Raw genomic sequence first — 26,486 nt, 5'->3', positions numbered from 1 at the left:
TTTATACTGGTTAAACATTATGATTATAATGTTGAAAATCGCATTGAAATTGTGTGATTTTTGCCATTTGCGAGGAGGCGCAAAAACCCAAGTGAGCGCACAATCCAAAACCATGAGGCAAAGCCCGTCTTTTGTCCCTCTCACCTTATTTTAACTAAATACATCAAATACATCAATAAGAAACTATGTGCAAAGTTTTGTGTTTCTGGATCAAAGATATTTCTCATAAACAGTGATTGAAAGTTGGGCAAATTCTCAACTTAAGTCTGAGAATGCTTTGTGAACTCGAGGCCTGGCAGCAGCACTATGGTCTACTCTTATATCGAATTTCAACTGCTAAGGGACCTTTTACATGCACGCAAAGTGTACACGGGACCTTGGTTTTTCGTTCCATCCAAACGACTGTTGACGACGCTAAGGCTTAGTATCCCTTTTTTGTGAGTATGGCGTTGTGTCACTGACCAGGGAGTTACGAGTTAGATCCCGATTTCAGTCCTGTTTCCTCTTGTCAGAGCTGCTGGGTATTGGGGGAGTCAAAGGTTTAACGTCCACTCGACACAATCTAGGTCATTTTGGGAACAACATTTGTTTTATTTCAATAATGCGCTCGCGCGTAGGGGTGTTTAGCTGAGCAAGGAAATCGAAGGACCCGGAGAAAATCCATGAGGTTGGAAGGTAACCATAGTCCTTGCCACGTAGAAGCAGGGTATCTAAACCACGCCACTTGTCTCAATGATAGGCCTTATGGTCTAACGCCAATGCCCCACACGCCAATCTTAGGATATATCATGAACATAAATCTTTAGGTCTGAGGTTTTAGGGACCAGGAACAAATCCCAAACTGCTACTCATCTTGATATTGATGAACTTGGGGTGGGAGGGGGTGGGGCCACTCTCGAAAAAACCTTAACGCACGGACAATTCATGTACGATCGACATGAAACTGCGCATGCTTGTTTCTTGGATAATTGCACATCGATTGACGGAATTCTAGTTTTGATATGACGTCACAATTCTAAGATGGCTACAATGACGTCATATCCAGTTCCTGGTCAATAGTATGGGGAAAACGATAGATCGGAGACGGTCTTGCGCATTTTATGAGGCCATATGTGGATTGTGGGTTAGGATAAGGGTTAGGGTAAGGATTAGGGCCTGCAGATTTCGTCAAAAGTCTCGAGATGTAAACTGGGCTACCGCTAGCCCTAACCCTAAGCCTGGACCAAGCCTTACCCTAACCCACAATCCTCATATGACGTCATATGTGCAGGATCGTCTCCGATCTAGCTTCTCCCAAAATACAAGCTGCATATTAAAGATGCATTATGTAAGTTTTAAATAAAGAGCTAACCGTTCTAGTTATAATAGATAATGAAAAATGAATATATCACAAATTTCAATACGAGTGTCTAAAGATGCAGTGTAGATTCTTTATTATCATACTGAACAAAGGGCAATGTTTAAATCTCGCGGCTGTTAAATAGAGAATCTCCTACGAGTCTTTTTTGATATCAAATAATATCAACACAAGTTGATAAAGTAATATAACTTTTACTGAACCTGATTACATAACGGCGTAGTGATACATCATTTTTTGATAGCAATTCAACCATTGCAAAGTCCTTTACATTGACCAAGTGTTTCCATCAAGGTCAATTAAATAAAAATAGTTCCCTTTTAAGAAGAAAGAAGTAACTTTTAATAAAAAAAATATACAAAAAAGTAATTCCTTTTTAACTGACCAATTAAATCCATGTAAAGCGATGTTTCCTAAGGAGATATCGCAGTAGATTATGAAATTTATCACACAAGCGATATCTACTGTAGAATGTATTATTGGGCGATAAAGGCTTGTTATGTGAATAAATCATTAAAACTCTAAATAATAATTTATATAACAAAAGAAAGAATTAGATCTTACATAATGCATCTTTAAAATAAGCTAACTTATCTATTAAATCCATGGACTGCCATTTGTAATTTTCGGGCACTATTTAATTTTCACAGCCTTATCCACGTTAAACTGGCGGAACGGTATATAATAAAATTCCTTAGTTAACCTTTAATCAAAAACCCAAAACAAACCATCAACGGTAGATACGCCCACCAAACGATTTTATCTAACACTAATAGGAGGTGGCACTGGTTTGTTATATCGCCCGCACAAGATCCCCAATATTATGAAATTTTCAATTCCTTATCTCTTTGTCAATATTTAACACAATGGAACCATTTTTATACTCCTATTCCTTTCAGAGATTTAACTTTCACAATATTATTGTGGTTTACAAATCACAAGTTCCTCAAAACAAGATCATGAACGGCTTTATTTGCAATTCTTGGAATGGTAGCTGTTGAGAAAATGTCACGAGAGCTTAGGCCTGTTCGTTCGTTCCTAGAGTTGTACGTCCACTTATCGTCGACAAGCTTAGGCCTGTAATAGCGGTCACTTATATTGCAACAGTGGTTGTAACAGTTCGTTCTGTGGTTTAGCTGAGGCTTTTCGACATGTATGGACCAGCAGAACGAACTGTATCCCCACCAATACCACCAAACACCCGATGATAGTCTGGAAGATCATGATGTGGTCGAGTACATCTGAAAATATAGAAATGAAAAGTCACGAACTGAGGGTTAAAGTTACAATTTCATATTTTCTAAGAAAGTCAAAACATAATTATTTTTATGTCTTTTGCTCAATAGGTTGTCAACTCACTATTATACGATCATAGGTGTCATTCTCACGCTTAAAAATCTTCACACCGTCAATAATAACACAATTACCTCCGAATTACCTCCCTTGTTTTCTATTCCCCACCATGGAATAGTTATCTGCAAACGTTTGAATTTGAAGTTGAAAATGATATTTTTGCCAATTTCTCAACTGGCAATAGTGAATTATAGGATTAATAGATTATTCTTTAACAAAGTAGAACTGTTTATAGATACCATCTATTTTAAGCTTTATGTTAATACATTTTACAAATATAACTTAAAAATATGAAATTGTAACTTTAATGAAGAGGGGTATACGCAATCAATTGTGCTGTGGCCTACTCTTATTTCGAATTCTAACTGTTAGGGGTCATTTTATGTCCATGTCAATACTGGACCTTGGGTTTCTGTCCTATCCGAACAACCAGATACTGTTGCTGTTTTGCAGGCCCTCCGTCCTGCACAACAGATATGGGGAAACACGCCGGAAATTCTAGAGGGACTCTCTTGACCAACACCGGGAATGAACCCCTGACCTCCTAGTTAACAACCCAGTGCCTTACTCACTGAGCCACCGCGCCACCCCCGTGCCCGGAAATCAAACGTCAAAATGAAAAGATCGCCACGACTGCTTAACGGATGTTCCAGTAGTTTCAGATAGATGCATGGGGTTGGGGGTTTGTTAGAGTTATGTGCAAGATAGGTTACCAGGCAACGAAACATATCACCAGGGATGCTAAGTCCACCAGGCTAGCGAGCCAGCGTCTCACCCACCGTGATCCCCTTGTGCGTCTCTGATTTTTCAGAGGCGTAATAAAGAGAGAGAGAGAGAGAGAGAGAGAGAGAGAGGGAGAGAGAGGGAGAGAGAGGGGGGATAATGCCCACATGACATAAACTAGATCAGTTCGGGCTTATGCGTAGGGGTCTTTAGCAGTGGGAGCAAATCGGAGGATCCGTAGAAATCCCACGAGGTTGGAAGGTGACCCTTCTCCTTGTCACGTTTAAGCGGGGAATTAAAACCATGCCACCTGACTCAATGACAGACCTTGTGGTTTCACGCGCACGTGTAAAACCACTAGCCACCCTGGGCGTAATTTCATCAATGTCAGTATACAAACTTACCTAGATGGTCATCAGCACCTTCGTCATCTTTATCTATAAGATATTTATTTTTGGGGGCCGGGGTTTTGTAATGAAAATTACCACACGTGGGAAACCCTGGTGGAGGTTGTGGCACCAGTGGAAAAGAAATATTCAAGACAAGTGCCATTCCAATTATGCTGTGTAATTCCATGTGGCAGTGCATGAACCATAATCCGGGATTATCGGCCACGATTCTCACCACAACGTAACCACCAGTGGGAACAATAATGGTATCTTTCCTCGGGGGGTTCTTTAATTCAAGACCCGGTATGTTGTCCCCGTGCCAATGCGGATCGGCCCATGTTGCATCGTTGCAGGAAGATTCCCTACAATTGATATCCGGGTTATCACCAATTAATTTGCCTGTCGTGGCACTGTACCGAGGATAGCCCATTTTTAAAACGTAATAAGAATGACCGTGCATATGAATTGGGTGAGAATATCCCTTTCCGTCACCCATGTTCAGGAATATTATTTGATAAGTTTTGCCATGATCTAAATCTAAGGAATACGGACATTGACATGATTTCTTCACTCCACAATCGTCGTCACACTTTAGACCTATTTGGTCGGGTTGAGTCAACGCAGATACTGGTGGCATTTTAAAACTTCTGCCGTTTACGGAGCCAACCCATCCAGATACTCCATCAAAACCAAAGTTTAGGAAGTGTTCTTCTTTTCTGCCAATTGGTGCTGAAGGAGCAGGGTCTCCATCTTTAGATCGAAGTTGGTCAAACGTAACACACTCAATATTATCATCTTCAGGGTAGAACAAAAAGGGACAATTCACAACCACGCATTTACTTCGATCCGTGCAGGTTTGTCTCGAACTGTTTGGGTCTGTATCTGGTGCTCCTTCGTATCTTAGGATAGCTAATCCAAAATGATCAACTCCGACTTCAAGAGTTTTGGCACGTATCCAATAATTGTCCACAGGCTTGTCTGCTCGTATTCTAAAATCGTACCGTTCTCCGGGGTTAATGACAAATGATTCCGCCGTGAATGGTCGGAGGTCATAGCCATCGGTTGCAATAATTGTCAAGTCATGATTATCTATGGATATTCTGAAAGGAAGTTCAACACCTACAGAAATTACTCGAAACACGAAACGAGCATCTTGAGTCACGGTAAATACTTCTAGCGGGGCTTCGTTATCTTTGCCTGTGTCAGGGTCATAATATCTACCTCTGCCGTTTATTAATGCTGAATGAAACCCAAATGAACTGTACCCAGCACCGTCTAGAGAATGGGTTGATCGGATTCGTTGTCGGTCAGCATACATCCCTTCTTGCCTCTTTGTCTGCAGAAGATTAGAATCCCAATCATGGTTCCATTCAGTAACTGTGAACACGAATTCTTCCTCTCGTAAACGCTTCTTTTCTCTGATTATCAGCGCGCCATATGGGCCCATTGATCGGATGCCTCCTATATGAGTATGGTACCAAAACGTTCCTTTGGGTCTAGCTTTAAAGCGATAGGTGAAGCTTTGCCCAGGTAATACTGGACACTGGGTTATAAAAGCCACTCCATCCATCCAAGGAGTCCCCCTTTGATGCAACCCGTGCCAATGTATAGTCACTGCTTCACTCATTAAAGAATTCGTAACATGGACAATTATCGTTTGACCTTCGTAAACCTCCATTTGCGGACCTGGAAAGAGTCCGTTCACTAATATAACCAGACGTGAATCTTCCCAGCCATCCGCTGTGGCAACACCTTCTATGGAGACTGGTGTTGCACTAGTGGTGTTGATTATATCATATTTGTATAATTTACCACCTTTGGGATAGAGTGCATCTCTATCTTTCACCATGGTCAAATTATAATTAAGGTCGAAATGGAACACGCATTCATCATCCTCCATCCTGCATGGTTTAAGGCAAGAGGCCTGGGTAACCAGAACAACCAGTAATACATAAACCACCGCCATTCTGAAATGGATAAAAAGAACTCTTTTATTTATTTCGTAACCATTGTGGTATACAGACTAAATGTAGGCCTTATAATACTAGTTGGTAATTTGGGAAAATAATTTTAAATGATATGGTCGCCTTCATTTTGATCAGAAAATATCCCATCAAAATAAGGATCAAAATTTTAATTCCAAATAAGGTAGTGATCAAAACCAGAACTGGCCTTCGATTAACAGGCAAGATCTGAAATGATTCATTAAAAATGATCAGAAAGATCTACTTTCGATTAAAGCTGACCCTGCTGAAAATGTTGTTTCAAGCTAGTTGGTTATAACACTGCTTTTAAATATAATAATAGCTACCATTTGCGGGGGGTGGTTGGGTGGCCGAATGGTTAGCGCGTGTGCGCTGTATCATAAGGTTTGTCATGGCGTGGTTTCGATTCCCCGGTTATACGTGACATGGAGTAGGGTCGCCTGTCCAACCTCGTGGTATTTCACTGGGTCCTCCGGTTTCCTCCCACTGCTAAAGACAGCTACGCTGGAGCGAATTATTGGCATAAAAGTGAACCACATATTAGTCTTGAAATGATCTAGTTTTTGTCGAATGTGTTTGTAGGCATATAACAACTCTTGCATGGTTAAGATTTAAATAGCTCGGATACTAGGAACACGTGATAAATAATGTCACCTAATCAAAACACCAGGGTGGTGGTGGATAGATGCTGACTAATTCGAGTTGCTGCCCTTGCTCCGCACACTGATCAGCAGTGAATATTCGCTAGGCCGCGACAATCACTGATAAGGATGAGCCACAAATATGAACTTTTTTCCTCCGACAAATTAAATTCTAAAACATTTTTTTTTATGTAACGTAACGTCTTGTGTAAACAATGCACGCGCCATTGAGCCGATGATTAACGCCGCGTGATATGGCGGCATGTGTTGAAGGCAGTCATCTTTGACAGAGATATTAGAAGTGCTGTTATTTAGTTTGTCTATATTTAGATTGTACAAGATTATAGCTGAGAAAAACCGGTGAGAGAGAAGTGGGGTTTAACGTCTACTCGACACAAACTAAGTCATTTCGGGACTAACATATGGTTCAATTTTATTTCAATAATTCGCTAGCGCGTAGGGGTCTATAACAGTGGGGGGGGGGGGGGCGGAGGACCAGATGAAAACCCACGAGGTTGGACAGGCGACCTACTCCTTGTCACGTACAAGCGGGGATTCGAAACCACGCCACTTGACTCAATGACAGACATAAGCCCACGTAAAACCGGTGTAAAAATACACCAAGAATAGTTCAACGTCAACTCGACAAAAACTAGGTCATTTCGGTACTAACATATGGTACAACCACGACACTTGACCGACAGGGGCACTGATCTAAAGCGCAAGCGATAGACCCATCGATACCCTCCTTCCCCACAAAATAAATAACACCGATAAGGGATTCACCAAGGTGAACTATTGTTGACTTAACCTTATGTGACCCGCGTTAACTAAACTTTCCTGAGCCCCACTAAAATGAAATGAAATGGGGTTTAGGGCCCTCCTGTTATCCTCTGACTGGGCTAATGAAGACGGGCATACGCCATACAGTGTGCTATGAGGGAAATTTTGTCAGGGCAGCGGCACTTTGGTCTACTCTTATATCAAATTCCGATATCTTTTACAAGCACGCTAATGTGTACACTGTACCTCGGTTTTACGTCCCATCCGAACGACTAGACAGCTGTCCTTGCCAGGCCCTTCGTCCTGCACCACTGACAAGGGGAACCCACGCTGGAAGATCCCGATGATCATTCTCGGCCAATGCAGGGATCGAACTCGAGACCTCCAGATCATCGAGCCAGCGCCTTACCCACTTAGCCACCGTGGCTCCATTACTGTTACATGGGTAACTCTGCCTGGGTTCAGAATCTAATAACACCCCTTGTATAATAACCACCTTACATAAGAATAAAACTTCCTACAACCTACTAACATAATTTTGATCTTTATGTACATATGAGTTATGGGTTGATATGATGCCTGACAAGAAATATTGTCTAGTCCTTCGGATGTTCAAAAAACCGCGATCACGGCCCTTGTATAATAACGATCTTAACCTACTAAAAAATTTTGATCTTTATGTACACGTGAGATTTGGGTTGATATGATGCGTGACAAGGAATATTGTCTAGCCCTTCGGGTGGTGTGCAAAAGCAAAATGAGATCAGGCCCCTGTATTATGACGACATTACAAAAGGATAAAACTTACAACCTACTAACAGAATTTTGATCTTTATGTACACATGAGATTTGGGTTGCTATGATGCAGGGCAAGAAATATTGTCTAGTCCTTAGGGTGGAGTGAAAAAGCAAAAACAGATCAGGCCCCTGTACAATGACGACCTTACATAAGGATAAAACTTACTACAACCTGCTAACAGAATTTTGATCTTTATATAAACATGAGATCTGGGTTGCTATGATCCTTCGGGTGGGGCGAAAAAACAGCAATCACGGCCCTTGTATAATAACATCTGTATGTAAACATGAGATTTGGGTTGAGATGATGCCTTCAGGTGGGGAGCAAATAACCGAGATCACGAGTACACGATAGGTACAGAAAAGCAGGTCGCTAACCCGGCCCTTGTATAATAAGAAGCTTACATAAGGTAAAACCTTCTACAACCTACTAACAGATTTACGATGTTTACATATACATGAGATTATCACTTAGTCTCAACAGAGGTCAAATAATGTACTGACTTGGGTTAATATGATTTATCACCCAATAATACATTCTACAGTAGATATCGCTTGTGTGATATATTTCATAATCTACTGCGATATCTCCTTAGGAGATATCGCTCTACATGAATTTGATTGGTCAGTTGAAAAGGAACTACTTTTTTTTATTTTCAAAGAATAGTTCATTTCTTATTAAAAGTAACTTTTTTTTTTTATTAAAAATGAACTATTGTTATTCAATTGACCTTGATGGAAACACTGGGTCAATATACAGGACTTTGCAATGGTTGAATTGCTGTCAAAAAATGATGTTTCACTACGCCGTAATGTTCAGTAAAAGTGAAAGCTACAGCAAAGAATTATATTTATCTATTTGTGCATGTAAGAAGGGATTGGGTGATAAATAAAATCTCCTACTTGTCTTTTTTTATATCAAAAACTATCAACACTCGTTGATAAAGTAAAAACAACTCGGCAGAGAATCGTTTTTTGTTACTTTATCAACTTGTGATGATATTTTTTGATATCAAAAAAGACTGGTAGGAGATTCTCTATATCTATCTATACTAATATTTGTGACTGTCATTTGTCTGTCTGTTTGTCTGTCTGTCTGTTCGGGGTTGGGGGCTACACTAGGTCTTCCCCGAGTTTGAAATTTGGGGTATAGGGGTAGCTCGGACCGGGGAGTAACATAGGCCAGGTGGCGTTAGTCTACCACTTCCGGTTTCGGAGTTATGACCCCCGAGCGAAGCCGGGTGTCCTGCTAGTATTATATAAAATATAAATGAAAATTAAAATGTCGAGGAAAGAAAAAGCAGCATTATGCGGCTAGCGTTTTCAGTTTCAACTAGGGTGGCTCAGTGAGTAAGACTTTGGCTCGCTAACCTGGAGGTACCGTGTTCGGCCACTGCGTTGGCCGAGAAAGTTCATAGGCGTGTTTCCCACTTGTCAGTGATGTAGGACGGGGGGGGGGGGGGTACACACTGACGTGCACGTAAAAAAAACATTGAATTCTATATAAGAGTAGGCAGTAACGCCGCTGTACAAACACAATTTTTCTCATAGCACACTGTATGGCGCATGTCCGCCTTCACTAGCTCAGTATAGGACACTTTAGTAATTAAACATACATTATGCGGGTCTTTCTTTAGGCCTTAAATGTTATATAAATTATTAATTAGACATTAATTAACTTATCCAGACATTAATCAACTCTCGATGCCATCGCTAGCCTGTGATATTTACTGGATTTGAATACATTTTATTATGTTAAAATGGATAATCGAAACGTTTTTTTTTATATATCGTATTGACTTTGAATACATTTTATAATGTTAAAATGGATAATCGAAACGTTGTATTTTTTATATCGTATTGACTTTAGTAATGGTGATCGAGGCTAGGCCTAAAATTCAATCTCGGTTCAGAGTGGAGCAATTTGACTGAAATTTTCACCGTATTCTGTTTTTCTTTAAAACTATTATAGTGAGAACTGTCAACTCTTTATCTAATCTCCCATAATGTCCCTTTAAAGCGAGAATTTCATATTTTCTAAGAAAGTCAAAACATAATTATTTCTATGTCTTTTGCTCAATAGGTTATCAACTCACTATTATACGACCATGGGCATTATTTCCCACCCTTAAAAATCATTGACACAGGAAATAATAACTCCCTTGTTTTCCTATTGCCTCCATGCATTAGCTACCTTCAAACGTTGGAATTTGAAGTTGAAAATGATATTTTTGCCAATTTCTCAGCTGGCAATAGTGAATTACAGGGTTAATAGGATTATTCTTTAACAAGGTAGGACTGTTTATAGATAACATCTATTTTAAGGCTTTATTTTAATAAATTTTAAAAATATAACTTAAAAATATGACATTGCAGCTTTAAGTAAATGAAACTTTATAAATCATATTATAGACACGATTTTACAATTATAGATACTATTTTTTAGCGTAATAAGAATTAGAAATTAATAGCGTTTAAGAATTGTAAGGCGTCTGTCTAACAAGCTAGACATTTTTTTTTTTTTTTTTAGTAGAGACGATTTTAGGATTGTGAAGATTTATAGAGTCTGCTGAATATGAACAGAGGTTTTTAATCGGCTAGATATCTGTTGGTTTAAAAGAATAAACAGCGTTTGCAATTTTGCATAAAACGAAATGGAATTATTATAATTTGTCTCTGTTATTTAAAATGTTTCCCCTTGTCAGTGGTGCAGGACGGAGGGCCCGACAGCTGTCTAGTCGTTCAGATGGGACGAAAAACCGAGGTTCCGTGTATACATTTGCATGCACGTAAAAGATCCCTGCTCGGGAAAATTTCCTCTCATAGCACACTGTATGGCGTATTTCCGTCTTCATTAGCCCAGTTCGTAGCAGAACAGTAGGACGTTAAACCCCCATTTCATTTCATTTATTTATAAAGTATGTGTCTCTCTTTATTGGGGGGTGAATGGCCGAATGGTTAGCACGTGCGCGCTGTATCATAAGGCCTGTCATTGAGTCAACTGCCGTGGTTTAGAATCCCCGGTTGTACGTGACAAGGAGTAGGGTCGCCTGTCCAACCTCGTAGGTTTCTCCGGGTCCTCTGGTTTCCTCCCACTGATAAAGACCCCTACGCGCAAGCGAATTATTGAAATAAAATTAAACAATATGTTAGTCTCGAAATGACCTAGTATGTGTCGAGTAGGCGTTAAACCCCCCTCTCTCTCTCTCTCTCCCCCTCTCTCTCTCTCTCTCTCTCTCCCCCCCCCCCCCCTCCCTCTCTGTTTATTGACTCGATACTCTTCAACAACGTCATCGCCGAATAATTTATATATCTAGAAGTATAGGTTTATAATGTTATATAATAGTTTATTAGTTTCTGTAACAATTCAAGTTATTACTAATTATTACCATATCGTCAAGCTAATAGGCTACTGTCATCAAGGGACACAACACATGGAGTATATAAATTTTAAATTAAACCTCGATTGCATTCCTAAAAATAAACCGAGCAATGGTAACCTGAGAATCATGTTCACTTAGTAAAAAAAAATGCACATGCCCATAGACACCTGTTAGTCCCAAAATAGCCGAAGCATTGCGTTGACGATACATTAAACCCTATTGTATTATTGTATAAAGTAGTCTTAATACATCAGGTTTTTACTTAAGAGAGAATATAGTATATTTGTAAGTATGTAAGTATATATATATATACGTACCAATCTTTCTTAGTATCCACTACATATATAATAAACTTCCATACACCCGGATATCAACCTACACTGAACAGAATCAACGTTCATAATTCCTATCCACAGTAGAAAATCTAACCCAAGCAGCCATACATGCACACACAAGCCTACGTGATAAGTATCGTAACTTATACCATAACGATTCACCTCCCCACGCCTCGCTCTATGTCCCCGTTAACAGTCGTTATATAATTCCATATGACTTGACCTTGTAACGGTGGCCTATATTAGAACTGTTCACAACTCGAGTAAAAACAGAACGAAGGGGTAACAGGGGTTTAACACAATGTAAATATACCACGTTTTTGTTATCAGTTATGGAAAAATCCCTAAATCTTAGGTAGTGGCTCGGTGATTAGCTGGGTGATCCGGGGATGCGTCCAAATGGTGGCTCAGCGTTAAAGGCGCTGGCTCAATATCTCGGTGTTGGTCGAGAAAGATTCCTGTGATTTTCCACCGGTTTGTCTTGTAGTACGTTATACATCATTGTTTATTCTTAGGCTATAAATCTTTTATGTGAACTCCAGGCGTTTATCAGAGGATGTACGTAGTAAATAATGTTTAACGTCCGCGTTTACTTTAGGTAATATAGAAATGAAATGGAATTTGGTTTAACGTCCTACTCTTCTGATCTGACTGGGCTAATGAAGACAGGCATACGCCATACAGTGTGATATGTGGGCATCGGCACTATGGCCTACTTATATCAAATTCCAATTTTTAAGGGGTCTTTTACGTGCACGCCAATGTATACACGGGATCTCGTTTTTGTCCCATCCTTCCTGTACCACTGAAAAGGGGAAACCACGTCGGACAATTCCGATGAACGTTCTCGGTAAATGCAGGGATTGGACACCCGATCTCCAGATTAGCGAGCTAGCGTCCTACCCACTTAGCCACCGTGGCTCCCTCGCGCAGGTTTGTTGAATGTTTTATTGAACACTGTGTTATTTCTATAACTGTTTTTAATTCATTGTAAATGATTAAATCAACACTTGATCTCGGCAAGTGATTTGAAATATCAATACATGTGATTGTACAATGACACTTTAGTCTTTCGGAAATGAAATCGGGTTGAACGGATTATTTTTACAGGTATCGCGTTCAAAATGCGATCTAAGAGTAAAAGTATATACTCCGAGAGAGAGAGAGAGAGAAAGAGGGAGAGAGGGGGGGGGGTAACGGGACTAAATATGGTTCAATTTTTATTTGAAAAATCCACGAGGTTGGACAGGCCACCCTACAACCTAGGAATCGAAACCACGCCAGTTGACTCAATGACAGACCTTATGATACAACGCGCACGCCAACGCCACTTATCTACCAGTACTAGGTCGTTATGATGTAACGTGCACGCCCACCCAAACCTCCAAATTCCAGAAGGACATAGTATATACACTGGTGTCATTAAAGACAGCGCAGTAGCACATTGTGCACATTGTCACGTAGCTATGACAGTTATAATCAATTTGATTAACTGCATGCTTCTAAAATAAAGTATGTTAGAACAATTTATTACACGAAAGGGTTAACGCGTCATTGAGTCAGGTGGCGTGGTTACGATTAAATTATGTCCCCGCCAGACCGACGTGGCGTCCTTACTGCGCAGCTGCGACCGTACGGCGACCAGAAAATGCACAAGGTCGCCGGCAAACGTGAACACAACACAAGAAAATGTAAAAAAAAATTACAAACTTGAAAAAAATTTGCATTCTCATAGTTTTCCAGTTCAGATCGTAGAACCTTGACGTTTGTTGTGAACATGCTAAAAACAAACGCCGTGACTCGGCGGTCATTGGCGACCATGGAGACCATAGCGCGATAGCTGGCGTTTCTACTACGCTTATGGCGATCTTGACGCGCTCTAAAACCAATTTCCATCGCCGTAGCCGCGCAGTAAGGACGCCACCCCGGTCTGACGGGGGTATTTTGTTTGTTTAAACATAGTTTATTGTACTATAGAACATAAATAAAGTACAAAAGGATTGGGACAAAAGTTACGAAAACTTACCGATGCCCTCTCCACATACATTGTAATTGACAGGTATTACCGCTTGTGCTTTCTCTTCAGATTTCCTCCGACTGCTAGAGACCGTTACGCGCAAGCAAATTATTGAAATAAAATTGAACCGCTTGTTAGTCCCAAAATGACTTAGCTTGTGTCGAGTGGAATTTAAACCCAATTTTCTCTCTTTTTGTTGTTCGTAGGCTCGCATCAGGAGATTTAATTTATAACGTCATCTCGTCTGGTCCTACTAACTGGTTCTTTTGATGCTAACTCCATGATCAGTTTGTTATACTTTTGCATGGATGGCAAACATTGTTAGCGTTTCCAATGGATGAAGAAGAGACCAACTCTCTCATTCATATTATGTGTGAAGACAACTTTATTGTGACATCATAGCAGTAACACATGACAGGAAGTGGCTGCACTTGATTAGTGAATGCAAGCTATGTGTTGTACTTAATTAACAAGTTAAAGTCACTCATTCAAAATACAACACAGATATCACACTGATCCGCAGTGAATATTCGCTTGGCCGCTACGTAAGGATGACATCGATGCGACTTAATGACTACAAAATATTAACTTTTTTCTTTCGACAAATTAAATTCTGAAACATTTTTTTCATTTATTAGAAAAATAAATAAAGTTGTTTGAATTGTTTGTAGGTAAAATCATTTCCTATTTAGTGTAAATGGGTATTAAAATAAGTAAAATTCACCATTTAGCCCGAATCCGTGACGTCTTATGTAAACAATGCACGCGCTATTGAGCCAATGATGGACGCCGCGTGATGTGACGTCACGTGTCGAAACAGTCATATGTAACAGAGATATTAAAAAATCTCTGTGAAACAGATTGCACAGATATATGTAGGAGATCGTAAGTACTTGGTCGTTTCCGCACTGGAGCCACAGTGGTTCAGTGAGGAAGGCATTGGCTCAATATTCTCGGGTTCGATCCTGTTGTTGATTTTCCAACCAAGCTGCTGCTTCTCAACGGTGTAACATCGGGGAAGGGGGGGGGGGCTGGTAAGAAACCTTGACTAGTCGTTTGAATGGTGCAAAAAAAAAACAAACGAATCGGCAGTGGGAATTGGACGAAGAGCAGGCGGACACAGTGTTGTCCTGGCAAAATCTCCCCATAGCACATTACATAATGTATGTCCGACTTTATTGGAGAAAAGTAGGACGTTTAAAACCTATTTCATTTCATTTAGTCACCCCCCCCCCTTCACTTTACTCTCTTTCTGGTTCTCGTGTTTGAAAAAGAAAGAACAACCCCGATTAGGTTAAGTCGTTACTTTTGGCACTATAATTATTGTCTATTCAGACTGCTTTCGTCATTAGCGAGAGAGAAAGAGAAATGGAGTTTAACGTCCACGCGACACAAATTAGGTCATTTCGGGACTAACATGTGGTTCACTTTTATTTCAATAATTCGCTTTCGCGTATGGGACTTTAGCAGTGAGAGGAAGCCCACGTGTTTGGACATGCGACCCTACTCCTTTTCACGCCAGTTGACTCAAGACCTTATAATACAACGCGCACGCGCTAACCATTCGGCCACCCAACCCTCCGTCGGCATTAGCCCACTCGGAGCAGAGCAGTAGGACGTTAAACCCCTTTTGCATTTCTATTCAGACAGATACCTCCTAACCGTATTCACACAATGTACACGTTGTCAACTATATATGCACAAAACGTAAAATATTACATTTGGGATAATAGTCTAATAATTTAAATATGATTTACGCTGTTAATCAAATGAACATATTTATGTCATTTGTGTCTAGTTGTTAGATTGGGACGAAAACCCCAGTTCTATCCATGTACACATTGGTGTGCACGTAAAAGAACGCTTGGCGGTTACATGCATTTTACTGTCATCGTTATTATCTATTCTCGGAATATCCCTATGCCTATCCGTCTCCCCCTATCCCCACCCCTCTTCCCCTTTCCCCACCCCTCTCGACCGGTAGATAAATAGATAATAAAAAAATGAGGTGGTGGACCAACTGAGACTTCAAGTCACGAGCACATTTTTAAATCTAACTCTTTCAGATACACACAAGACTGTAACTTCAAAATTACAACCTAGTTGAACCAAAATATACCTGCGCCATAGTCATTAGTACTAGGCTTAGTACGAACTCCTATGTTATTTATCTTACAAGTCCCTGTGGTCAGTTAACCACGTGATGTTGTGTTCTTCCGGTTCTCTCTGTATTATTACCGCCATTAAATAGCCTTGTATTGTTTGTTGCTGTTTGTGTAATTAATCCAATCCGGTGATTATTCACCGACTGTCGCTGTATCAAATCTAAAACATACAGGTATTCAAAACATGCCGGCGTCAAACACATACCTGTGTCCAAACTAAAATATACCTGTGTCCAATACAAAACATAGTCGTATGCAAACCATACATGTGTCCAATTAAAAGCCGTATCCAAGACATACCGGTGTCTTTCATGCTTGTCAATGTACGAGGCTACCAAATCCCGAGTCTCGATTTTCAAGTATTAATCAGTCTTAATGAGACTTCAACGATATAATACCAACAACAGGTAATTTCCAGATCTTGATGCAATCGCGACCCATCGAAAAGAAGGTCAGCGAAAGTTCAAGATGGTATATTAAAAGGGTTATACACATGTAGTATAGACGAACATTTTTTAAACCTAAACGTCCTAATTGTGTTTTGCCAAAACGGACACACTGTTTTGTCAAAGTGGAATAACTGTTTACTCAAAACGGACGCAGCTTTGTCAAAACAGCCTTTAATAAAATTAGTATATTGAATATAATAAATAATAATAATATTTATTATTTACCGCCAATTCCTTCAACATAGATCTCAATAGGTGGTACAACATAAAAAAGAAAAACAATAAAATATCACAGAACATGTGTGAGAGAGAGAGAGAGAGAGAGAGAAATGGGGTATAAAGTCCACTCGACACAAACTATGTCATTTCGGGACTAACATATGGTTTAATTTTATTTCTATAATTCGCTTGCGCGTAGGGGTCTTTAGCAGTGGGGGGGAAACCGGAGGACCCGGAGAATACCCACGAGGTTGGACAGGCGACCCTACTCCTTGTCACGTACAACCGGGGATTCGAAACCACGCCAGTCGACTCAATGACAGACTTTATGATACAGCGCGCGCACGCGCTAACCATTCAGCCATCCACCCCCACCCCCAATTACGGATGTTTAAAGGTGTGGCGTTCCAAAGACGAGGGGCGTCAATAGAAAACGCTCATAAATTAGTGTGAATTGAAAAGATTTTTAAATCATTCACGTATATATTCAACAAACGGGGGGGGGGGGCAGCTGTTCACCTTACCCAACTCTCGTTTTACACAGAAACGGAAATAAATGAAATGAACTAAGGTTTAACGTCCTACTGTTCTGCTCCGACTGGGCTAAAGGAGAGGGACATATGCCATACAGTGTGCTATGAGGGAAATTTTGCCCGGGCAGCGGCACTACGGCCTGCTCTTATATCGAATTCCAACTGTCAAGGGATCTTTTACGTGCACGCCAATGTGTACACGGGAGCTCGGTTTTTCGTCCTACCCGGACGAGTAGACAGTCGTTCTACTGTAGTGCATCAACCGGTAATATTAAGAGTTACATACACCATGGAATGTACTGTGTGGGTAATTTTACCTGGATAGCGACGTGTTCACCTACTTTTCGTCCAATTCCACGATGGTTACACAATGCTTTACTCGAACTATTTTCTTCTCGAATAAAGGTTCATGTCTCCGCGAACTTCGACATAACGAGGTTAAACGAAACAAGGGGGAACCACGCCGGAAAATCTGGATGAACTTTTCATCTAACAATGTGATGAAAACATATCATCCGTAGTTGAATTATCCCTTTCAATATTCAGCATGGTTTCATTTAAAATATAATATTTGAATATTCAGCATGGTTTCATTGAAAATATTCTATGTTTTATTTAAAATATAATAGTTAAAAATATTATAGTGTTCATGTTTTCGTAAAATATTATTAATTTATTATGTAGTACGGAAGTGAATAATTTTCTAAGTGCAACATGATGGTAGAACAGTTCACACAGAAAAGAAGTTGGAATTTAATATATAATGTTACGGGGCTATCGGTTCCGTGCACAGATATGTCCAGCCTTTGATACATTAAAACAACAAAGTTTTATAAAGGGCTATAATTCAGTTAAAATAAGGCAAACAATTTTGAGTAAATTATTAAGTCTGAGAATGCTTTGTGACCATAGGGCCTGAAATAGGCTGTAAACTCATTATCATGGACACCATCACCATGTTTTTAAAATCGTCCATTTTATTATGCCTTTTTATAAAAATAATTTATATTTTTAATAGCACTGATATTGATAGGACTTTACAGATAGTGTGCATGATATGAATATCAACATTTTTGTGGCCGCAGTAGATACCCCATCTTTTGCACAAGGGGACAGTTAATGCATGTTTAAATTGTATTGGTTCTATATTGAACCATTTTGGGGTGTTGGATGGCCGAATGGTTAGCACGTGCCCGCTGTATCATAAGGCCTGTCATTAAGTCAACTGGCGTGGTTTCGAATCCCCGGTTGTACGTGACAAGCAGTAGGGTCGCCTGTCCAACCTCGTGGGTTTTCTCCAGGTTTTCCGGTTTCCCCACACTGCTAGAGACCCCTACGCGCAAGCGAATTATTGAAATAAAATTAAACCATATGTTAGTCCCGAAATGACCTAGTTTGTGTCGAGTGGACGTTAACCCTCATTTCTCTCTCTCTTGAACCATTTTGATATTATTAATATATTTTACGTTTTAGTATATTTCATTTCCCTGTTGGAACTTTTTTGTTATTTATTTTGCCGGGTATTTGTTAATATTCAATGATTGGTTTATGTAATTTATGCGGCAAATAAATGACCATTTCAATTCAAACAAATGCTTTTTCGTATGTGCAAAACATAGCTATTCCAGAGCACGGAGGATACAAATACTTGTACAAGGGAAAACCTTCCACATCTTGATATCATAGATCACACACTAGCGGAATAATCATCTTGATATAACAAAGGATCTATAAACTATGGCTTACCTCAGACAGGATACATTGGGACAACTCGCTGTTACTAAGAGGTCATAGTTACCTCCAGTCAATGTACGATGTTATAGTGCCACCATGCCCTCTCCAGGGAGTCACGCGACCAAATAAACCAAGTCACAAGACCCAATTCGTGTAAAACTTTGACAGTGACAAGTGCGGTATGGGGAGATGACGGGGCCACAATTCTAAATCTAATGGTTAAAATTATTATTTCGTTTTCTCATCCTATATTTCATTTTGTTAATAATACATGATTTATTAAACATGCATTATGCAAGAGCTAAATCTGCCTATTGCAGGCCTTTCTTTAGGCCTGAAATGTTTTCTAAAGTATTAATTAGACATTAATTAACTGATCCAGACTTTAATCAACTCTCAATGGCATCAGATTTCTCCGATATTAAATAGATTAGAATGGTTCAGCGATACTTTGATTTAATCAAATATAGAGGACAGAGACTTAGCTTCGATCAACCAGTACGGTGGTTGAAATTATTGCACACGTCGGTCAAACCTTCAAAGGCCAATATCTTCGCTTGCAATAGAGTAATTTGAATTAAATTTTCAAATTATTCATTTTACATCATCTACTTTCGAACTATTATAGCAAGAATGGTTAGTTCTTTATCTAAATCTTACATAATGTATCTTTAATTAATTATATAATTGTTAAACATACATTATGCAAGAGCCAAATATGCCAGTTGCAGACCCTTCTTTAGGTCTGAAATGTTATATAAACTATTAATTAGACATTTTATTAACACGAAAAGATCTTATGTCGGATTTTCATGGAATTAGAATCCGATCTGCTGCTCAACGGTCATTGATAATTAAATCCAAAAATGGATAATCGAGACTATGTTTTTTTTATCGTACCTACTTTAGTAATGATGATCGAGATGTCGGTTCAGAGTGGAGCAATTTGACTAAAAATTTCAGTATATTCCTTTTACATTATCTAGTTTTTAACTATTATAGTGATAACTGTCAGCTCTTTATCTAATCTTACCTAATGCCCCTTTAAATTTGTTGATCGTCATTTGTAATGAAATGAAATGAGAGGTTAACGTCCACTCGACACAAACTAGGTCATTTCGGGACTAACACTTGGTTCAATTTTATTTCAGTAATTCGCCTAGTAGTGGGAGGAAACCGGAGGACCCGGAGAGAACCCACGAGGTTGAACTGGCGACCCTACTCCTTGTCACGTACAACCCGGGAATCGAACCCCCACCCGTTGACTCAATGACAGACCGTATGATACCCCCTGAAATGAAATGGGGTTTAACGTCTCGCTGTTCTTCACCAACCGGGATAATGAAGACAGGCATACGTCACGCATTGTGCCAAGAGTCTTTTTTTTTACCAAGGCAGCAGTGCTATGACCTACTCTTTATTTCTAATTCCAAATACAATATGACCCCGAGTTCACAAAGCATTCTCAGGCTTAAGTTAAGAATTTACTCAAAATTGTTCGCCTTATTTTAACTACAATAATTATAGCCTTTTATAAAACTTTTGTTGTTTTCATGCATTAAATACAACAATAAAAAACTGTGTGCAAAGTTTTGTGTTTCTGGATCAAAGATATTTCTCATAAACAGTGATTGAAAGTTGAGTAAAATCTTAACTTAAGTCTGAGAACGCTTTGTGAACTCGGGGCAGATCTTTAACTTCCTACTAGTGGTATACAAGGGACTTCGGTTTTCGTCCCATCCAAACGACTAGACGCCTTTCCTTGGTGGATTTCTCGTCTTGCACCACTGACAAGGAGGAACTAGTATGGATAATCCCAAGGACGGTCCTAGTCCAACACAGACAGTTCTGGATTAACCATTGGGGGTGGGGGGTGCTAATTGTACGCCGGTTGGGGCAATCTGTTTCACAGAGTATTACGAAAGTCTTCTAGCATCTCTGTAAAAGATGACTGGCTATAACACATGACGTCATATTGCGCGGCGTCAATCATTGGCTCAATAACGCGTGCATTGTTTACATAAGACGTTACTGATTTGAGCAGAATGGCGCCTTTTACTCATTTTAATACCCATTTACATTAAAATAGGAAATAATTTTTACCTACAAATACTCCAAACGTCTTTATTTATTTGTCTAATACATACAAAAAATGTTTTAGAATTTAATTTGTCGGAGGGAAAATGTTAATATTTGTGGCTCATAAAGTCGCATCGATGTCATCCTTATCAGTGAATGTCGCGGCCTAACGAATATTCACTGCGGATCAGTGTGCGGTTGGGGAGGTTCGGGCGTTTTTCCGGACTCCAAAATGCCCGCTTTATATAAATGAGCATTTTACTAATACTAACCCCAACCCTAACCTTAACCATTTTTATAAGAGCTGAACTTGGATCCAATTTACCATCTACACCTCTTAAAAGGTTTAGGTTTAAGAATTTCAAATAAAGAAATGATAATTTTGAATTGTGGTCTATTCGGTTTTCCATAGACCGATTGATAAACCGGTATTACGCCTCGGGGAAAGTCAAGCGTGTTTGCGTCTGCGCATCTAAATGAAATGACTAAATAATATTTCATGGCAATAGTTGACAATTTACGTCTGGAAATTAAATGAAAAATTGTTTAAAGGCTCAATACCACTCTTGTTGTAAATGAATAATATGCCCCAATCTTTATTCTGGTCAACAAATTGTACTATTTTAGAATATTTCAATTAATTGATGATACAAATTTCATCTTAACACACCTTATTTAAAAAATTTGAAAAATTCAACATAATGGTTTGAAACGTCTAACGTAAACCTTTTCAAATGAAAATTCGATTTAAAAATATTTTCGAACCCTCTGGACAAGTAAAATAGGATGTAATGGATAATTTACACAACAGGTAGGACACTTAAACATCTAGTACTTAGATAGAGATATTATTTATTTTCTGGAGCTTTGAAGCCAGCAAGAGTGTTATCGTCCCTTTAATGGTACGTAAGCACCAACTGGGGTATATTGCGTCAGGCATATGATAAATTATATAAGACAAAAATATATGTACATGTATATTTCCAAATGTAAAAATTTAAAATTATGTCAGACAGAAGTTATATTATCAAGAACTTTGACTTCGTTATGACAGTTTTATTATGGTATGACATATGTTTGACCTAATTTACGATAAAAACTTTACTCGATTTGCACTGATTTTGCGGGGTTGAACGTCCTTCGGCTCTTGACTGGGCTAATGAAGAGAGAGAGAGTGTTTAACGTCCACTCGACACAAACTAGGTCATTTCGGGACTAATACATGTTTCAATTTTATTTCAATCATTCGCTTGCGCGTAGGAGTCTTTAGCAGTGGAAGGAAACCGGATGACCCAGAGAAAACCCACGAGGTTGGACAGGCGAACCTACTCCTTGTCACGTACAACCGGGGATTCGAAACGACGCCAGTTGACTCAATGACAGGCCTTATGATACAGCACGCACGTGCTAATCATTCGACCATCCAACCACCCTTGACTGGGCAAATGAAGACGAGAACACGCCATACAGTGTGCTATGAGGTTAGCTTTGCTATGGCCGATTCTTATTGTTAAGGGTTATTTTAAGTGCACGCCAATGTGTACACGGGACCTCGCTTTATTGTCCCATACGATGACTATACGCTGTCCCTTGCCAGGCTATCTGCACTGCACCAATGCCAATGGGGAACGGGGGGGGGGGGGGGGGGTGGATAGCTTAGTGGTTAGCACGTGCGCGCTTATCATTAAGCCTGTCATTGAGTCAACTGGCGTGGTTTCGGATCCCCGGTTGTACGTGACAAGGAGTAGGGTCGCCTGTCTAACCTCGTGGGTTTTCTCCGGGTCCTAGTTTGTGTCGAGTGGACGTTAAACCCCATTTCTCTCTCTCTCCAAAGGGGAACCACACCGGAAAATCCAGTTGAACTTTTTCGGTCAAGGCAGGGATCGAACGCGGAATTTCTAGGTTAGCAAGCCAACGTCCTACTCGTTGAGCCACCGTGGCTCCCGTTAATGAAGCCGGCTATGTAGTAGACTATGGGTGAACTTTTGCCTGGACACTTTCATTTCGAACTGCCAAGGATTCTTGTACGTGTATACTAATGTCTGTTCGGACTTCGGAGCCTGGATTATTCATCATAATCTGAACGATTATAGGGGAGTTGGATGGCCGAATGGTTAGCACGTGCGTGCTATATCATAAGGTTTGTTATTGAGTCAACTGGCGTGGTTTCAATTCCCCGGTTGTACGTGACAAGCAATAGGGTCGCCTGTCCAACCTCTTGGGTTTTCTCCGGGTCCTCCGGTTTCCTTCCACTGCAAAAGACCCCTACGGGCAAGCGAATTATTGAAATAAAATTGAACCATGTATTAGTCCCGAAATGACCTAGTTTGTGTCGAGTGGATGTTAAACCCATCTCTCTCGCCCTCTCTCTCTCTCTCTCTCTTTCTCACCACCACTGGGGAGACCAGCCTGGACAGGCCCGAGGATTTCTCGGCCGACAAAGGGATCGAACCCGGGTGCTCCTGGTCAATGAACACCGAGCCATCATCGACCCCCGCCCCCTCCCCTAACTCCCAAGAAAAATACAAATGAAACAAACATAAATAACCATGTCATATATTGGGACCAACAAGCCACACCACCAGCACTCGAACCCGCATGTTTCTGAAGCAACGACTGCGAGTTTTACAACATCTAGACGTTGCTAGTATAGTTTACTCGTTCGTTCGTTCTTGGGGTTTAACGTCTGCTTCCACATAAGTGATATCGCAGAATATGATTTTGCAATCTTTCCATTTGGCCTTAGGCCATGGATTTGGTTTAGTGGGAAGTTCTTCCCTTTATTTAATATAAAACATATCGTTTGGTAGATGATCTCGTCTGCTTCTGGATTGGTAGATGTCATTGTTTTGGGGTTAGTGTTTAGGTGCCAGACCCGTCTTATCGTGGCCTCCCCTTACTCCACTATCCCTCTCTCTGGGTTTGGTATCAGTTTTATTTGCGGAATAGTGTTTAGGTGCCGAGTTCGTCTGACCGACAATTCCCGAACTTATGTTATCTACAGACACGTGAGCAGTAGCGTCCAATCAGAGGTTGTGACATCGTGACCTCCATGGAAACCTTGTCAATGAGTGAATTTTGAACTTTGCAACTCGATTCTCACAGGTAGACATTTTAGCTTGAAAGCGCGAGACTTGGTATTCGCGACGATCGAGGAATCTGATGGGCTCACAAGCTGGGTTTGTACCCAATCGAAATTAGCGCCGAAATATGCAGGGTATTACGTGAAGGCCTTGATAAGATGTACGTAGTTAAAGCGAGATCAAGCCTTCTTTTGAAGATGTCGAACACTGAAAACTATGAGTAAATTTGATCTCCTTGGGGCATTTCCCCATCCTAATACAATGAATTTATCAGAAGCTATTGAAGTTTGTATATGGTTTCCTGAAGAAGTAACGCCAAGGGGAAGTGTTCTGGTAGTGCGTTTTATTGTTATTAATTTATGTTTTAAAGAATTTATTTTAAGAGAACTGTGATAAATGTGTTGATATGGACCGAACGCACCTGCTGTTATTTTATGTAGAATTTATGTCTGTAGAACCATAATGTGCAGGATCCATTTGAAAATAGGGCTGATGTATAAACATTATGTGCAGGATCCATTTGGGTATAGGGCTAATGTACAAACATTATGTGTAGGATCTATTTGGATATAGGGCTAATGTATAGCCATTATGTGAAGGATCTATTATGATGTGGGGCTATGCAGGGCTAATGTATAAACATTATGTGCAGGATCCATTATGATGTAGGACTAATGTATAAACATTATGTGAAGGATCCATTATGATGTAGGACTAATGTATAAACATTATGTGAAGGATCCATTATGATGTAGGACTAATGTATAAACATTATGTGTAGGATCCATTTTGGTATAGGGCTAATGTATAAACATTATGTGAAGGATCCATTATGATGTAGGACTAATGTATAAACATTATGTGTAGGATCCATTTTGGTATAGGGCTAATGTATAAACATTATGTGAAGGATCCATTATGATCCGTCGGAATTTTCCGACATGCCCCCCCCCCACCCCCTTGTCAGTGGTGCAGGATGGAGGGCCTGACAAGGACAGCGGTATAGTCGTTCGGATGGGACCAAAAACTGAGGTCCCGTGTACACATTGGCGTAAACGTATAAGATGCTTTGGCAGCTGGAATTCGATATGAGAGTAGACCATAGTGCCGCTGCCCAGACAAAATTTCCCTCATAGCACACTGTATCGTATGCCCGGAGAAAACCCACGAGGTTGGACAAGTGACCCTACTTGTCACGTACAAGGTCTGTCATTGAGTCAAGTGGTGCAGTTTTGACCCCATACGTATACTAGAGTCACCTATCTAACCTCGTGGGGTTTTTCTCGGTCCGCTGGTTCCCTCCCACTATTAAAGACCACTACACGCAAACGAATGATTGAAATAAAATCGTATCACATGTTAGTCCCGACAAAACCTCGTTTTCGTTGGGTGGACGTTAAACCCTATTTCTATTATACGCGCAAGTGAGTTATTGAAATAAAATTGAACCACATATTAGTCCCGATTAGACCTAGTTTGTATCAAGTGGACGTTACCCCCCCCCCCCCACTCACCGAGGTTCAAAGATAATCACTTCCATTCCATTATTGTTTGCGTGGCTAAGTGGGTAAGACGCTAGCTCGCTAGCCTGGAGGTCGGGTGTTCGATCCCTGCATTGGCCGAGAAAGTTCATCCAGATTTTCCGGCGTGGTTCTCCCTTGTCAGTGATGCAGGACGGAGGGGCTAACAAGGAAAGCTGTCTAGTCGTTCGGATGGGACGAAAAACGGAGGTCCCGTGTACACATTGGCGTGCACGTAAAAGAGTAGGCCGTAGTGCCGCTGTCCGGGCAAAATTTCCCTCATAGCACACTGTATGGCGTATGCCCGTCTTCATTAGCCAAGGTTAGGAGCAGAACAGTAGGACGTTAAACCCCATTTCATTTCATTTCATTTCTTTTCTATTATTGTTTGCATCTATGTAAAAAGAAATACACGTGATCATAGACATGTGTTGGTCTCAAAATAGCTGAAGTATTGCGTGGATGACCGTCTTAATTATCCCAGTTGGAGCAGAAAAGTAAGCCGTTACCCCCCCCCCCCCTCTCTCTCTGTTCAAATTAATTTTATTAAGTGCACGGATACAAACATCCATTGATAAAAAATATGATTGACATTTAAAGAAGTACCCGATGTACTTACGATACAGAATTAGTTTGTCACAATCTTGGAGCTAATTATACATGCAGGTGATACATAAATAAAATACACTTACATACAGGTGATGCACATATAAGGTATAAACACATACATATACATATATAGGGGTAATACACACAATACATATATACAGGTAATACACATATAAGGTATACATCTATACAGGTAATACATACAATACATACATATAGGGGTAATACACACAATACATATATACAGGTAATACAGATTTGATGAAATACACATACGTGCAGGTAATACACATTTGAATACACAAACATACAGGTAATACACATATAAAAT

General features: G+C 40.1%; 1 protein-coding gene across 2 annotated transcripts; it reads right to left on the bottom strand.

Annotated features, from left to right (window-relative positions):
* Nucleotides 1-1,727: 1,727 nt before the first annotated feature.
* On the bottom strand, nucleotides 1,728-19,006 carry LOC126827526 (uncharacterized). Of its 2 annotated transcripts, none has more exons than XM_050556971.2 (3): nucleotides 11,730-11,877; nucleotides 3,838-5,789; nucleotides 1,728-2,598 (listed from the first exon to the last, which is right to left on the bottom strand). In XM_050556971.2, the coding sequence occupies exons 2-3, from the start codon at nucleotides 5,786-5,788 to the stop codon at nucleotides 2,447-2,449; spliced, it is 2,103 nt and encodes a 700-aa protein (XP_050412928.1). In that variant the 5' UTR covers nucleotide 5,789; nucleotides 11,730-11,877; the 3' UTR covers nucleotides 1,728-2,446. The 2 variants fall into 2 exon arrangements, with proteins under 2 accessions (XP_050412928.1, XP_050412927.2); XM_050556970.2 differs by lacking the exon at nucleotides 11,730-11,877 and adding an exon at nucleotides 18,877-19,006 and having other exon boundaries at nucleotides 1,729-2,598.
* Between the last annotated feature and the right edge of the window lie 7,480 nt (nucleotides 19,007-26,486).

This window comes from Patella vulgata, chromosome 7, assembly GCF_932274485.2.
Source record: "Patella vulgata chromosome 7, xgPatVulg1.2, whole genome shotgun sequence".
Lineage (NCBI taxonomy): Eukaryota > Metazoa > Mollusca > Gastropoda > Patellidae > Patella > Patella vulgata.
This window is presented reverse-complemented; position numbering and strand designations above follow the sequence as displayed.